Source organism: Culex pipiens, chromosome 2, assembly GCF_016801865.2.
Source record: "Culex pipiens pallens isolate TS chromosome 2, TS_CPP_V2, whole genome shotgun sequence".
In the NCBI taxonomy this organism is placed as follows: domain Eukaryota; kingdom Metazoa; phylum Arthropoda; class Insecta; order Diptera; family Culicidae; genus Culex; species Culex pipiens.
Window position 1 is genome coordinate 216,412,022 of NC_068938.1, and position 16,484 is coordinate 216,428,505.

The 16,484-nt window shown below is 34.5% G+C and overlaps 1 protein-coding gene across 1 annotated transcript in view; it reads right to left on the reverse strand.

The window, feature by feature from the left end:
- The window catches only part of LOC120430087 (beta-1-syntrophin), a 373,089-nt gene that overhangs the window by 116,935 nt on the left and 239,670 nt on the right, over positions 1-16,484 (reverse strand). Inside the window, exon 6 of the mRNA XM_052708017.1 lies at positions 2,370-2,582. Coding sequence (XP_052563977.1) covers positions 2,370-2,582 — 213 coding nt within the window. The remainder of the gene's footprint in view (positions 1-2,369; positions 2,583-16,484) is intronic.

Genomic DNA, 16,484 nt, shown 5'->3' on the forward strand with positions numbered 1-16,484 from the left:
TTTTGTTCTTCAATCCAGCAGAAAGGAATACGATTTTTGGCAAGTAACCTCATTTTGGCGCCACCTACATTTGAAACACAGTCGCGCTGCAAAACCTCAATTGACCCAGAAGGGTCATTTTTTCATTCAGAACAAAATTTTCATTTTAAAATTTCGTGTTTTTTTTCTAACTTTGCAGGGTTATTTTTTAGAGTGTAACAATGTTCTACAAAGTTGTAGAGCAGACAATAACAAAAAATTTAATATATAGACATAAGGGGTTTGCTTGTAAACATCACGAGTTATCGCGATTTTACGAAAAAAAAGTTTTGAAAAAGTTACTTTTTGCGTTTCTCTTTGTTTCGTCGTCCGTGTCTGTCGCGGGTGACCATGAACGGCCATGATCAACGACGACCAACTTTTTCAAAAAAAAATTTCGTAAAATCGCAATAACTCGTGATGTTTGTAAGCAAACCCCTTATGTCAATATATTAAATTTTTGTTATTGTCTGCTCTACAACTTTGTAAAGCATTGTTACACTCTAAAAAGTAACCCTGCAAAGTTAGAAAAAAAACACGAAATTTTAAAATGAAAAATTTTGTTCTAAATGAAAAAATGACCCTTCTGGGTCAATGTGGATTCGGAAAGTACATTAAATTTCCCATAAAATGACATGTTCCAAAAATTCCACTCAAGTAACGGAAAATGGGAGAATTTTTAAAACTTTTTTAGTGTTTTTTTCGATGAAAAATACGTTTTTTCGAAATTCTGAGTACGCCATCAAATCGGGCGTCTAATTTTACATAAAAGTCCCTTTGACACCAAATTTCTATCTCATCACTGTTTCAGGCTGCAAATTATTGAAAAACACCTCTTTTTTCGCATGTTCAAAAATGGAAGGGGTCGTACCGCCCCTCCGTCACGAAATATCAAAAAACGGACCTCGGATTCGTGATCAGAGACAAAAGTTACCCCTTAGGACAAAGTTTCACGCAAATCGAAGAGGGGTCGGGGCAACTGCTGTGTGAGTTGGCGAAGAATAGGGTAGGGTAGTCATCAATGAGACACTTTTGGTTTTTAACATTCAACGATTTTTGTATTTTTTTCATCAGGGGGTTTTCTTTCTTTTAATGTGTTCTAACATTGACCAAAATATGAGATCGATCCGACCTCTACAGTCAGAGCTATCCAACTGTCTCATTGTAAACGCACTTGGCAGGAACAATGAGACAGGTGGGGAACAATGAGACACTCTACGAAAATCAATACTTTTCTTGTAAAACATCATGTTTTGGTATTGTTCCATTGCAGGTGACTTGCTTTGAACATTTTCAAGCAATTTTGTCAACACGAAACTTCAAGTAACAAAAGTTATACTAATAATTATTTAAATTTAGTAAAATCCATTTATTTATACCAAATAACTTTATATTTTTGGCTAAATGAAGTCAAAACTCAATAAATATGCCAAAAATCACTTCCAATTCATGTTTTGAAGGATTTCCCTAGATTTTGAAAAGTTTAATGAAGAAAAATCAAAGTGTCTCATTGTTACCCATGGGCTGAAAAGAGTGGGGAACAATGAGACAGCCCTGGATTCTGGGTATATTCTTAATTTTGGTCAAATCTAATGAAAGGCCATTGTAGCCCAACTCATGCCCAATGAAATGACGAAAGAAATTTGGAGAAATATTAGTTTTTGCTTTATTGGCAGCCTATGAGCGAAAATGTAATTTTCAGTCATAATTTACTTTTACACCCCAAAATCAAACATTTATGAATAACTTTGCAAGGGAGCGTCCATAACCAAAGCCACTATTATGGCAGACGTGTATCCAGTAGACACACCTTTCCCCAAAATATGAGCCTGATTGGTTGAAACTACGACTTGTGAGAGCCATTTTATCATTGTTCCCCGTGTCTCATTGATGACTACTCTACCCTAACCCCTATCGCAACCCATACGGAACAATAAATAATAAAAAGATCCTTGTCGAAATTGTTCCAGCAAAAATTGAAGAAATGGAGTGTCATTTTTTTATTACATCAATTTAGACATTAACAGAAAAATTTCAGTGCAAATGTAAATTATATTTTTTTAGAATAATTTTGGGAAGTTGTTATGAAAAAAACACACAAAATTTCATAATAGTTGTTAAAATGACAAAAAGTTTGTTGGAAATTTATTTCGATGTACTTTTTTTATTATTCCCTTAAATTTAATATCTTCTGCAGAAATATTTCATCCTTATTCAATTGAACAACAATAAAAAAAAAAGTGAATTACAGTTTAAAACAAATGTTTTTCAAGCCAAAAAAAAACAGACTGAGATTTCTCAAAGCCCAAAACAAAAGCTCAAATCCTACCACCCCGTCTCGAAAAACTCACCCGCGTCGTGGTACTTGAGATTCCGCGCCAGATGCGTCAGCTGCAGGGGAATGTAGCGGGTGTCGGCGCGGGGTGGACTGCGGGGGGCGGCCGCCGGCGGACTCGACGCGCCCGGCCCGAGCGGACACAGGAACGCCCGCTGCAGCTCCCAGCCCACCTCGGAGATGATGCTGGCCTTCCGGAAGTAGGGCGTCACTTCGCGCAGGAATTTCACTGGAATGAAAGAGAGGGAGGAGAAGAAGGTTAATTAATTGGTTGGGACGGAAAAAAAGTTTCTATTTTTGCGAGAGATTATCTTTTCTGGTGCTTTTTTTCTTGTTTTTGTTTTCGGGAAAATAGGACATTGTTGCCTTAAGGAACTTAAGAAAACTTTGGAAAAACAATACCCCCAACTGATTGGGGGATGAAACCATTTAATTTAAAAATGCTTCACAACCACTTGATGACACTTCTGACAGCATGACGAAATGAATAAATTAATTTGGAAATTAATACGTTATTGTCGAGGGGGCAGTAACGAAATTGATGTTCACAAATTTGCAAGTCAAAAGTTGCATCAGCATTAAAAACCACTCAAAAATTCAGCACATTTTAATTTCACATAATGAACTATCGACCTTCCGCCACAAAACCTTTCACCTTTTCCAACTCTCTCCTTGTGCAAAACTTCATCTTCTCTAAACTGCAGAAGTGTAAACTTTTCAACCCATCGGCAATTTGTTCGCCATACAAACCAGCAATTTGTAAAAGATGTTTGCCCAAGTTCAATAAATGCTTCCATTAGTTTACCGCAAAAAGCAGCGGCAGGCGAAAGTAGACTTGCCACAGTACATCACCTTCAGGAACTATTCGTCTTCTTTGCCAGCCTGCCAGCCTGCCTACACATTCTGTATCGACGAAAATTGCTCTACTAGACTTTTGCTGCAGCAGCAACTTCTGATAGGCAAAAGTTTTTCCCATCCATCTATCGTGCAGCTCCCCCGCATCGTGAGAGGGGGTGGAAAATATTGGCGGGGGCTTTTTGTACATGTTTGTAATTGCACTCTCACGGAAGGTTACTTAAATGGTCTAAAAAGGCTGACAAAAAAAAACATTCTTTTAATGTTTTAAAATTACCGAAATAACCAAAATTGCCCAAAGAACGAAAACGATCAAAATGATAAAAATAACAAAAATATTCAACAAACTGACCAAAGAGAACAAAACTGTACAAAATGATAAAAATGATCAAAATGATCAAAATGATCAAAATGATCAAAATGATCAAAATGATCAAGAATGATCAAAATGATCAAGAATGATCAAAATGATCAAGAATGATCAAAATGATCAAGAATGATCAAAATGATCAAGAATGATCAAAATGATCAAGAATGATCAAAATGATCAAGAATGATCAAAATGATCAAGAATAACCCACATAATCAAAATCACCAAGAATAATCACAAACATCAAAATAACCACAACATCACCAAATCACCAATCACCCACTTCAATACCCCACCATCACCAACTCATCACACAATAACCCCCCATCAACCCAATTCATCACATCACAAAATCAACCCTAATAACCCCCCAATAATCCTTATCTTCAAATCAAAATAATTCACCCCACAAACCCCATCACCCTCACACCACCTCCAAATCAACAAACCCTTCTCCCACCTTCACAAAATTCACACTTATCATAAATATCCCCCATCCCCCCCATCCCCCCATCCACCACATCCCCCCATACCCCATCCACCAATACCCCCCATCCCCCCAATACCCACAATACCCCCCCCCATCCCACCCAATCCCCCACATACCCCACATACCCCCCATCCCCCCCATCACCCCCACAACCCCCATCCACCCAATCCCCCCCATCCCCCATCCCCCCCATCCCCCCCCCCATCCCCACCATCCCCACCAATCCCCCCATCCCCCCAATCCCCCATCCACCCATCCCCCAATCCCCCCATCCCCACATACCCCCCATCCCCCCAATCCCCCCAATCCCCCACATACCCCATACCCCCAATCCCCCATCCCCCCATCCCCCAATACCCCCATCCCCAATCCCCCCCAATCCCCCCCATCCCCCCAATCCCCCCCATCCACCCCATCCCCCATCCCCCCCAATCCCCCCCATACCACCATCCACCCCAATCACACCATACCAAAACAATCCAAATCATCACCCCCATCCCCCCCATCCCATCTCCCACCCATACACACCATCATCATCAACACCATACCCCCATCCCACCAACACCACCAACCATTACAAAAATGACAAAAATGACAAAAATGACAAAAATGACAAAAATGACAAAAATGACAAAAATGACAAAAATGACAAAAATGACAAAAATGACAAAAATGACAAAAGTGACAAAAATGACAAAAATGACAAAAATGACAAAAATGACAAAAATGACAAAAATGACAAAAATGACAAAAATGACAAAAATGACAAAAATGACAAAAATGACAAAAATGACAAAAATGACAAAAATGACAAAAATGACAAAAATGACAAAAATGACAAAAATGACAAAATGACAAAAATGACAAAAATGACAAAAATGACAAAAATGACAAAAATGACAAAAATGACAAAAATGACAAAAATGACAAAATGACAAAAATGACAAAAATGACAAAAATGACAAAAATGACAAAAATGACAAAAATGACAAAAATGACAAAAATGACAAAAATGACAAAAATGACAAAAATGACAAAAATGACAAAAATTACAAAAATAACAAAAATTACAAAAATTACAAAAATTACAAAAATTACAAAAATTACAAAAATGACAAAAATTACAAAAATTAAAAAATTTCAAAAATTACAAAAATGACAAAAATTACAAAAATGACAAAAATTACAAAAATTACAAAAATGTAAAAAATGACAAAAATGACAAAAATGACAAAAATGACAAAAATGACAAAAATGACAAAAATGACAAAAATGACAAAAATGACAAAAATGACAAAAAATGACAAAAAATGACAAAAATGACAAAAATGACAAAAATGACAAAAATGACAAAAATGACAAAAATGACAAAAATGACAAAAATGACAAAAATGACAAAAATGACAAAAATGACAAAAATGACAAAAATGACAAAAATGACAAAAATGACAAAAATGACAAAAATGACAAAAATGACAAAAATGACAAAAATGACAAAAATGGCAAAAATGACAAAAATGACAAAAATGACAAAAATGACAAAAATGACAAAAATGACAAAAATGACAAAAATGACAAAAATGACAAAAATGACAAAAATGACAAAAATGACAAAAGTGACAAAAATGACAAAAATTACAAAAAATACGAAAATGACAAAAATGACAAAAATGACAAAAATTACAAAAATTACAAAAATTACAAAAATTACAAAAATTACAAAAATTACAAAAATTACAAAAATTACAAAAATTACAAAAATTACAAAAATTACAAAAATTACAAAAATTACAAAAATTACAAAAATGACAAAAATTACAAAAATTACAAAAATGACAAAAATGACAAAAATTACAAAAATTACAAAAATTACAAAAATTACAAAAATGACAAAAATGACAAAAATGACAAAAATGACAAAAATTACAAAAATGTCAAAATTGACAAAAATGACAAAAATTACAAAAATGTCAAAATTGACAAAAATGACAAAAATGACAAAAATGACAAAAATTACAAAAATGACAAAAATGACAAAAATTACAAAAATTATATGTTTTCGTGAATGACCAAAATGATCAAAATTTTCCAACAGTTTCTGTAATTGTGAACATTTTATGGATAAACTGTTTGACAGTAATTTTCAATCAAATTTAGAAAAGAAAAGTTCGGTCAACATTTACCAATGTAAACCACGGACAAAAATTACTTTAATTTGAGTATTTCTTCAGCAGAGTGTAATTTGACGGGTGTTTCGCATATGGGGCCAGAAATCAACTTCCCACAATCGGAAGCAGTTGCAGAAGCGGAAATATCTCAATCTAGATCAGAGCGGCACAACAGCTCGAAGTGGAGAAAGGAAGCAACCCCAAATTGTACCATATTTACGAACACACACGGCATTCGACGCAAAAGTGGTAAACTTTCCACAAAACTGAACCTATAAACTGAGCTGAGTTTGCATTCTTCTTTGCACCTAGTTAACACACACTAATTGGCAACACTGCTGGCGCAACCGTGGCTGAAAAGTTGATCCTTGCTGCCGAGATGGCCAGCGGACTAAATTTGACCAGCATTTAGGGCTCATTTTCGCCAATTTGGACCAATTAGGCGCACATGTGCAGTTTTTCTCCTACTTTGAGGGGGAAATACAACAGAAAAAAAGAAGCTCCCGGAAAAAGTGTCTGCAACGAAGCATGAATCTTAATTTCTTCGTTTTTTCTTGCCCCGGGGGAAATCGTCACCGGCTTTGATGGAGACTTTTCCCGGTGAAATACGGAAAAAATCCTGTCTTCATCACCGTCGTCGTCGAAAAATTCTCCCGGAAAAAGGCAAAGCTCTGCCGCTGCGGGAACTTCGTTATTGTGCGCCTTTTTTAATGCTCCGTTTTTCCGGGAATTAAAAAAAAAGTGTCCACACTGCAAAGTTGGCAGATTTTGCTTTTTTTTTCCCTGGAGTCTCCCAGCAGACAAAAACAGAGATTTTTCTTCGTGTGTCCTTTTTTGTGCCCCTGAAATATTTCAAGCACACATACATTATCTCTACCTTTCCAGACGGGTGCACATTTACATGTGACTCGGCCCCGGAGCAAGAGCCATGTGTTGGGCGATGAAGAATGGGCCACCCTAGTGTGCACACTAGCCTGTCCCATTTTGAGGTCATGTCGAGGAATTTCAGGTGCTCACTTCTTAAATGATAGATTATGATGTTAGGAACAATGTTTTCTTAGACAAGAAAAAATAATAAAATACTTTCTCGCACCCCCTAGTCGATTTACTGAAAAAAGTCACTTTTTTGAACAAATTTTCTAAAATCGCTTGGAATCAATACAAAAACTATTTCGATCAGGTGTGTATTATCTTCAAACGATAGGTTTTTGTCCATAGATTAAGATGCACTATCAATATTGGACCAAAATTTAAGTTTTTGGACTCTCCCAGGCGGATTTGTGTCGAAAAAATCGCATTTTTTCGAAACTTTTTTCAGAAATGTTCATTTAATTTAGGGTAGCCTATTTTTCCCAGTGAAACCAATACATGCAGCTTATAGGAAATTTCATGGCGAACATTTTTCCCTCTGAGAAAATCCAAGTTTGACACTCCAGAGCCGAGATATTTGGGTTTTAGTGAGGAAAAAAGTGCCAATTTTCAAAATTTCTCAGAATTCAGAAGCAAGGCCTACTAATTACACGATGTAGCAAGCATATGTCTCAATGGTCAGGGTATGTTTTTAATGGTAATTTTGGCCGCTGAATCCGAATCTGAAATCAAATTTCGTGTAATTAGTGATGTTTTGGAGCTACACCCTTTTGGAATGTTATTTGCGTGTTTAAGAGGCAGTTTTTGTAAATATTGCTCGGTTTGTTCTAGAGGTCGTATCGAGGTGCTCCGATTTGGATGAAACTTTCAGCGTTTGTTTGTCTATACATGAGATGAACTCATGCCAAATATGAGCCCTCTACGACAAAGGGAAGTGGGGTAAAACGAGCATTGAAGTTTGAGGTCCAAAAAACATAAAAAATCTTAAAATTGCTCGCATTTTAGTAAAACTTCATCAATTCAACTCTCTAAGATGCATTTGAAAGGTCTTTTGAAGCACTTCAAAATGAGCCATAGACATCCAGGATTGGTTTAACATTTTCTCAAAGCTTTTGCAAATTACTGTTAAAAATGTTTTTTTTAAACCTCAATATCTTTTTGCAACAGCCAGCAACACCCATACTCTTCTAATTCAAAAGTTAGGGAATTTCATGGACTATAAGCCTACGGTAATAACTTTTTGGCCAATCGCAGTTTTTCTCATAGTTTTTCGATTTTTCTATAACAAACATTTTACAATGTTAGTTATTGTCCTGTAGGCATCCATAGCGGCACTTTTTAGTCTCACTTTTGTCATATTCGAAATCCTCGGAAAATTCAAACTTCAATGCCCGTTTTAACCCACTTCCCTTTGTCGTAGAGAGCTCATATTTGGCATGAGTTCATCTCATGTATAGACAAACAAACGCTGAAAGTTTCATCCAAATCGGAGCACCTCGATACAACCTCTAGAACAAACCGAGCAATATTTACAAAAACTGCCTCTTAAACACGCAAATAACATTCCAAAAGGGTGTAGCTCCAAAACATCACTAATTACACGAAATTTGATTTCAGATTCGGATTCAGCGGCCAAAATTACCATTAAAAACATACCCTGACCATTGAGACATATGCTTGCTACATCGTGTAATTAGTAGGCCTTGCTTCTGAATTCTGAGAAATTTTGAAAATTGGCACTTTTTTCCTCACTAAAACCCAAATATCTCGGCTCTGGAGTGTCAAACTTGGATTTTCTCAGAGGGAAAAATGTTCGCCATGAAATTTCCTATAAGCTGCATGTATTGGTTTCACTGGGAAAAATAGGCTACCCTAAATTAAATGAACATTTCTGAAAAAAGTTTCGAAAAAATGCGATTTTTTCGACACAAATCCGCCTGGGAGAGTCCAAAAACTTAAATTTTGGTCCAATATTGATAGTGCATCTTAATCTATGGACAAAAACCTATCGTTTGAAGATAATACACACCTGATCGAAATAGTTTTTGTATTGATTCCAAGCGATTTTAGAAAATTTGTTCAAAAAAGTGACTTTTTTCAGTAAATCGACTAGGGGGTGCGAGAAAGTATTTTATTATTTTTTCTTGTCTAAGAAAACATTGTTCCTAACATCATAATCTATCATTTAAGAAGTGAGCACCTGAAATTCCTCGACATGACCTCAAAATGGGACAGGCTAGTGCACACACACACGTGGATGAACTCCTTGCACATACATGCTCAGGACACCATGGAGAGATTGTGACCTAGTGAGTGATTAAACCGTTTTTTGGGATTTTCAACATAATTTTAAAGAAATTTTGAGTGTGAGTAAAATTCAGTAGTAATTTCATAATGATTCAATCTTTCAAAAAATATCATGAGCAACCATTTATTAATCCACTCACGACCACCTCCACATGACCATAAACGTGTAGAGATTATCTTCACCGTCGACTGACAGACAATCGTTATGAGCTTCATTTGCAGAGCACACGCCCCACGCCCAACTCTTGGCCGTCGTCCGTGGTGGCGCGACAACCGGTGCGTGTAATTTGTATTACATTTCCAGCACTTGTGAGCTGTCATCAGGAAAACTCGTAACCTCCCCCACTCACATGAACACACAAGCACAACTCAACAACCATCGAAGGCCATTAGTAGCCATCATCATCCAGCGGCACTGTTTGGTTCTGGGGAAAGGGGAAACAGGTCAAACATCCTTTTTCCTGACCCCTTGAGTCCCCCCCTCCCTAGATTCGGGGTTCATTTGGCTCCTTCCTATTGATTTTGAGGAGAAGCCTCCCCCCTCTTGATGATAATGATGATGTTGTTTGGTTGCTCTTTGTGAAAATACTCTCGGAAAACGTTCTTAACCGTTAAGGGAAGGGACATGGTGACTGCCAAAGGATGATTTAAAAAAAAACATCTCTTGAGAAAGTGATGTTTCGCTCCCAATTCAATTGAATTGAATTTGTATTTTTTTATTTCAATTAAACTTTGTTCATATATTTTTTATGACAATCCTAATCGATTTCGAGTCTTCAACTTTATTGTAGGTTATGATTGAGACTTTCCAGGAAAAATAGGTACACGGAAATAATAATTCCCCGAGGTTTTTTCATTAGAATTTTATCATTAAAAGTGAATTTTTGCATTTTTATAATTCCAATATATTTTTTGAGAATGTTGAAAAATCTGGTCCAGAAATAAGATTTTTTTAAACAAAATGTAGTTTTAAAATAATCGAAAATAATGTCAAACTAAACTTAAAAGTTTAATTTTTAATGCAAAATTAAAATTTGCAATCGCAAATCATTCCAAAATAATAAAAAATGTTTCATGAGGGACAAGCCCCTCCAGAAATATTTTGTAATAGATTTGACAATTTTAAAATTTTGAGGAAAATTAGCATTTCTCAGTGTCATCCTAATATCTCTCATTTTTCAATTAGCGAAATCTCGTAAACTATTCGATCGTTTTTCAATGCTGAAAAGTAAAACTATTGTTGAATTGTCTGCATTTTTCAATAAAAATAAATTAGAAATTTTATAATCAAAGGTAATTTTAAATATAATAAAATTTCCCATGCCAAATAACTATTTTCCGAAATTTCACGTGAAGAAAAATGAGAGGTTATTAGGTGAAACTGAAAAAAAATATTTTTTTCTGAAATTTAAAAATATTTATTCTCAGTTTCTCAGGTTTTTTTTTATCGATCAACGAAGTCAAAAAATGAAAGTTGTAGGAAATTTTGTCAGTTCCAAAACAAGACGAAGTTTTTTTTGAATGTAAAATTTTCAACAGCTTTCGAATAACTTCCTTTGAAAATTTTCTATAGCTTGAAAACGGTGCACTTCATCAAACAAATTGTGAAGCCAATTTCGGTTTCAAATCAAGTTTGACAATATTTTCGATGTAATGTTTAAAAATTAAATTAAAAATCTTGAGAAATTCTGTATTAATGTTGTGTTTAGATAAGAGCAATTCTCTACGAAATCGGTTTTTTTTAGAATTTTAATTTTTGTATTTTTTAATACGACTGAAAATTTTTTGGTGCCTTTGGTATGCCCAAAGAAGCCATTTTGCATCATTAGTTTGTCCATATAATTTTCCATACAAATGAATGAATATATGAATTCATATATGAATATATGAATTATAAAACGTCCATGATGAAAGGGTGGTTTTCTCTTAATTGATTACTCCGAAGTGTTGAGTTTGACTGTCCAAAATGTTCTGAAGTCCCCCAGAGCCTCACACATGAGGTTTTGCTTACTGAGCATTAATCGAGCTACTTGCTTTAATCGCGGCGAGGTAAACGAAGTTTAGCTTTGTTCGCAGTTTGGGTTACTGTTGTCGGCTGTGCTGACGATGTTGGTGGCGTCGATCAATTATGCGGAAAGCAATTTCCGTAACTTATGAAAATTCAAAAATCTGTATCTTTTGAAGGAATTTTTTGATCGATTTGGTGTCTTCGGCAAAGTTGTAGGTATGGATACGGACTACAATGAAAAAAAATGATACACGATAAATTTTTTATTAAACTTTTTGTCACTAAAACTTTATTTGCAAAAAAACACTATTTTTTTCATTTTTAGATATGTTTTAGAGGACATCAAATGCCAACTTTTCAGAAATTTCCAGGTTGTGCAAAAATTCTTTAACCGAGTTATGAATTTTTGAATCAATACTGATTTTTTCAAAAAATCTAAATATTGGTTGCAAAAATTTTTCAACTTAATTTTTCGATGTAAAATCAATTTTGCAATCAAAAAGTACTTTAGTGATATTTTGATAAAGTGCACCGTTTTCAAGTTATAGCCATCTTTAGATAACTTTTTTGAAAATAGCCGCAGTTTTTCATTTTTTTAAATTAGTTTGAAAAGATGAGAAAATTTTCTATATTTTGCTTATTTGTACTTTGTTGATACGACCCTCAGTTGCTGAGATATTGCCATGCAAAGGATAAAAACATGAAAATTTATGTTTTCCAAGTCTCACCCAAACAACCCACCATTTTCTAACGTCGATATCTCGGCAACTAATGGTCCAATTTACAATGTTAAAATACAAAACATTCGTGAAATTTTCCGATCTTTTCGAAAAAAATATTTTCGAACTTTCAAATTTTTAAATCAAGACTAACATTTCAAAAGGGCCAAATATTCAATATTACGCCCTTTTAAAATGTTAGTCTTAGTTTAACAATTTTGAAAATATTTTTTTGAAAAGATTGGAAAATTTCACGAATGCTTTGTATTTTAACATAACACCCAAACATCTTTTTTTACCAGTCTATAATTTTCGTATGGGCTTTAAAAATCATTTTTCCATCATCAATTTTTTTCAAAATTCAGGCCGTAACCAAAATCTGTTGATTTGGAATTTAAGATTGTATTCTGAATATTATACTGTCAGTTGAACAATAATTTTTCGTTAAGTTTTTTTTGATTTGCCACCTGATTTTGAGAAAAAAATTGAAAGAGAAGGAGATAAAAACTACAAATAATATGGGAAATTTAATTGAAAACAAAAACATATCAGCACAGTAATTAAATTGAAATATGACTTTTCTGTAATTTTTGTTAAATTATAAATCTGAACAAACAGTTAAAATAACACACAGAAACAACAAAATTCAAAATCTGTTCTAATAAATGACAAATTAGCATTCCAGATACAATATATTTTTTTGAGACAATTTTTGTAGTGTTTTATTTTTGAAAAAATCTAAGTCTTTGGTTGGTTCGAAGTCTTTAAAACTTAACGGGGACCTTAATTTTAAACAATTTTAAGAAAATTTCACGGAATGTGTTTTTTTAAATAACCTTGAAAAGCTAATGTTGACATTACATTAACTATTTTGAATGCATCATTTAATATTACTTTCAATAAACTATTATTTTTTTCACCAATTTTGATAAATGAAAATAATTAAGAAGCCTGAACATCAATAAATTTAGGGCTATCTCGTTTATTGAACTGTTGTTTTTTTTTCGAAAATTTCAACTGATATACCTAAAAGTTTTTTTTTCAATTTGCTACTATTTTATGTATTTTATTGAATTCCATATCAATGCAAGATTTAAGTCTTGACCAGCCAAAATAATTAAAATAAATAGTATCTTCTGCAAAAAATTTCACAATAAAAATATTTTAAAAAGATTTTAACTTCATATTAAACAAAAATCAAGGTCGGATAAGATTCTGAAAAAAAATGCTGAGAAAAATGTTTAAATATTCATAAATTTCTCTTGCTCTTTTTTCAACAAAAATGATAAGTTCCATTGATTTCTACACTAGAATTTGAAAATTCTACGAGAACCATCAAACCATATCATTAAATATCGTGAAAATGAACGGGACTCAGAAAAATAAACTTCAATGATCTAAAAAGGCCTGATTTTAGAGATCAAAAATATTTTTTCAAGTCTATCTTTGAAGTAAAATGGTAGTCTTAATGTACTTTTTGGGATAACTTGATGATTAAGATAATTTTTTAACTGATTTTCATATTCATCATTTAAGTATTCATAGCATAAATTTCTTATCAAATATTGTTACAATTTTATGTTAATATATGTTTTATTTCTTGATTAATTCTTAAATGGTTCATATAACAATTTAAAACTTTCAAAATTTACATAAAAAGGTTATTTTAATGTTGAATGTGATTTCAGTAAAATCATCAAATTTCACAGTCAAGCTGTCCGCGAAATCATGAAAATTCGCTAACCTTAGTTATGATGAGGAAAAACGTTTCACAACAATTTAACTTACCTAATTCTTTGTTTTCAAATTAAAATTTATTAAAAAAAAAATTCCAAGGATTTCCCGAAAAAAAAAAAACAATCTTGATTTCATTTAATATTTTAATCTGTTGATTGTTTTTTGAGTTTTGTGTGCCATTCTAATAAATAGAAAAAAAAAAGATGTAGAGTACTTTTTCCTGGGAAATTAAAACTGAAGCTGTAATTACAGCTTTGCAAAATTGATTTTGATTCAAAATGTTAAAAATATTCAATTGCTCAAATTTTGATAATGAATAGTGTTAAAATTCTACTCATAAACAAGATCTAAAAAAAATATTACTGTGTTTTGCCCATTTTTGCCTGCTCAAGTCGTCACCCCGTCAATTCCAAAATCGAAAAGAAGGAGAGGGTGGTCCTCCGGGGCCAGCGGCCTGAAGCTGGCCCGATGAAGGAAGCAAAAACCGAGATAAAAGCTTAAATAAATTTCCTTTCGTAACGATCTTCAAAAGTTTTCGTCGATATGCCGAGTGTAAGAGTGTGCACGAGTAAAACGCCCACTTTCATCGCACACTTTTCCTCACTGTACGGTGATGGTTGAGTGAGGAGCGGGAGGGAGCAAGAAGTGGTTTGCTGATGAGGGGGTAGATTTTCCTGAAAGTGAGCCGATTTCACCTTTTTCCCACCCCCCCACAAATTCTCATTCCCTCATTTGTATCGTCGCAAACGGCAACATACTCCGCACTCCACAGACTGTGTGAAAGCATCTTTTCTCGAGGATTTGCCATCATCATCATCAGCAGTGGCAGCAGTCGAGAGCAGGAGTGAGTTCTTTTTGCGAAAAATGGGAAGTTTTTGCGTCGAACAGAAAAGACGCCTAGGAAAATCGAGGAAATAAAGCACCCTTGAGGAGGGGGATTGGGAATTGAGGAAAAATTAGCTTGTTCGTACCCGAGAATTGTCGGATTAAACTTTGCTAAGAAGCAAGAAGGAGTAAAGTGTGTGTGAGTGTGTATTTGAAGGCATGTTTCTCAGCCCGGGCAGAATTGGACAAGTTCTCTGTCTAAGCCGTGCCTAAGTCGAACGCTCCATTCAATTATGATGTTTATTCGTACTTGGGTATTGATTTGTACCCTTTTGTTATTGAGTTTTATTAGGATGATATTGGCGCTACGGGGGAGGGCTCAGGGAAACAATCCGGATCATGTGAGGGTTGAGTCTTTACTTGGCAATTTGCTGAACGAGATTGTTTGTGTTTGAGGTTGTTGAACATGATTGGAAAGCTCTTATTGATCGTAAATAAGCTCAGCGATTTCAACGATTTGTTAGAATTGATTGCCTGTAACTTCAACATAATTTATTCAATTTATCTCTCATATCAGATTTCATGACTCATTATTCTAGTCCATTGCATTCATCAATTTCACAAAAAAAAAATCTAAAGCGTGCGGACAACTTAAATTTCGTCCACAATCTCAAAGCTTTAATCTGTGGGCAGTTTGCTCTTTCGTAATGTTACGTGTCACCCTAAACCCCCTTCAGTACTCTTCGAGCGTTTTGAACAAACAGACACAGAATCAGTGGCAGTAGGCAATGATTTATGCTGGCTGACTGGGTGGCAAAAATGGTGCTTGCAGTTTTTACAACGTTTCTTTTTTTGCTCCTCTCATGTAATGCGAGCACCTACACTGATCGCAGTAGGCGTGAGGGCGATATGGTTCAAACTTGATTGAACTTTCCTACCCGTTTCGTGCTCGACCAGCTGCAAACTACGACGGATCACTGAATTCACGAGGGAGTGACACGGAGTGACCTTTGCAAAAATTTCGAAATGTTTAGTTCCAGAGTCAATTCTGTTAGTTTTCTTTACTAAGAATTACTATTTTAGTCAAATTTTAATAGTTAATTTACCGTTAAATAACAAAATGCATTTATTTCAATACATATTTTATCACCGCCATTTTGGCCACCATCTTGGATTTCGAAATTCCTAATTACTTTAGCGTAGATTAAGGGTCATACCTATGCTCAACAGTTAAAAATAAAACAACGATTTTTTTTCGTGATTCAATTATCCGAAGTGATTTTTTTTTCGAGGCCTTCGGATAATCGAGTAAGGGTATTTTGATCCGAATTGCATAAAAAAAATGTAGCAAGTTACAAAACCTTGATTTTTGTTAGCACGACTTGGTAACGTTTATCCAACAAGGCACATCCACTTGTTGCCTAACCTACTAACTCAAGTATTCAATAATAACTAATATTAAACCTACCTTGGCTAGACCTAGAGACAAATCTGTTTGGAAAAAAAATAGTTATAAGCAAAGTTTTTTTTTTGCTTTCTGTAGTCGATATTTTTTCTGTATCAAAGAATTTTTCTCCTAACAAGCTTGCTAAATATGAGCGAAGTCTTAAGAGCAATCCGATTTTTCTGCATTTTTTGCATTCTAGCAAACTTGGCAGCTGTCTAGTGCGTCCATCCCGGGAATTCCCGGGACAAAAATCCCGCGATTTTTCCGAAGCCTGGAATTCCCGAATCCCGGGATTTTGTTAAATTTTGTCCCAGGAATTCTCGAAAACAAATCGA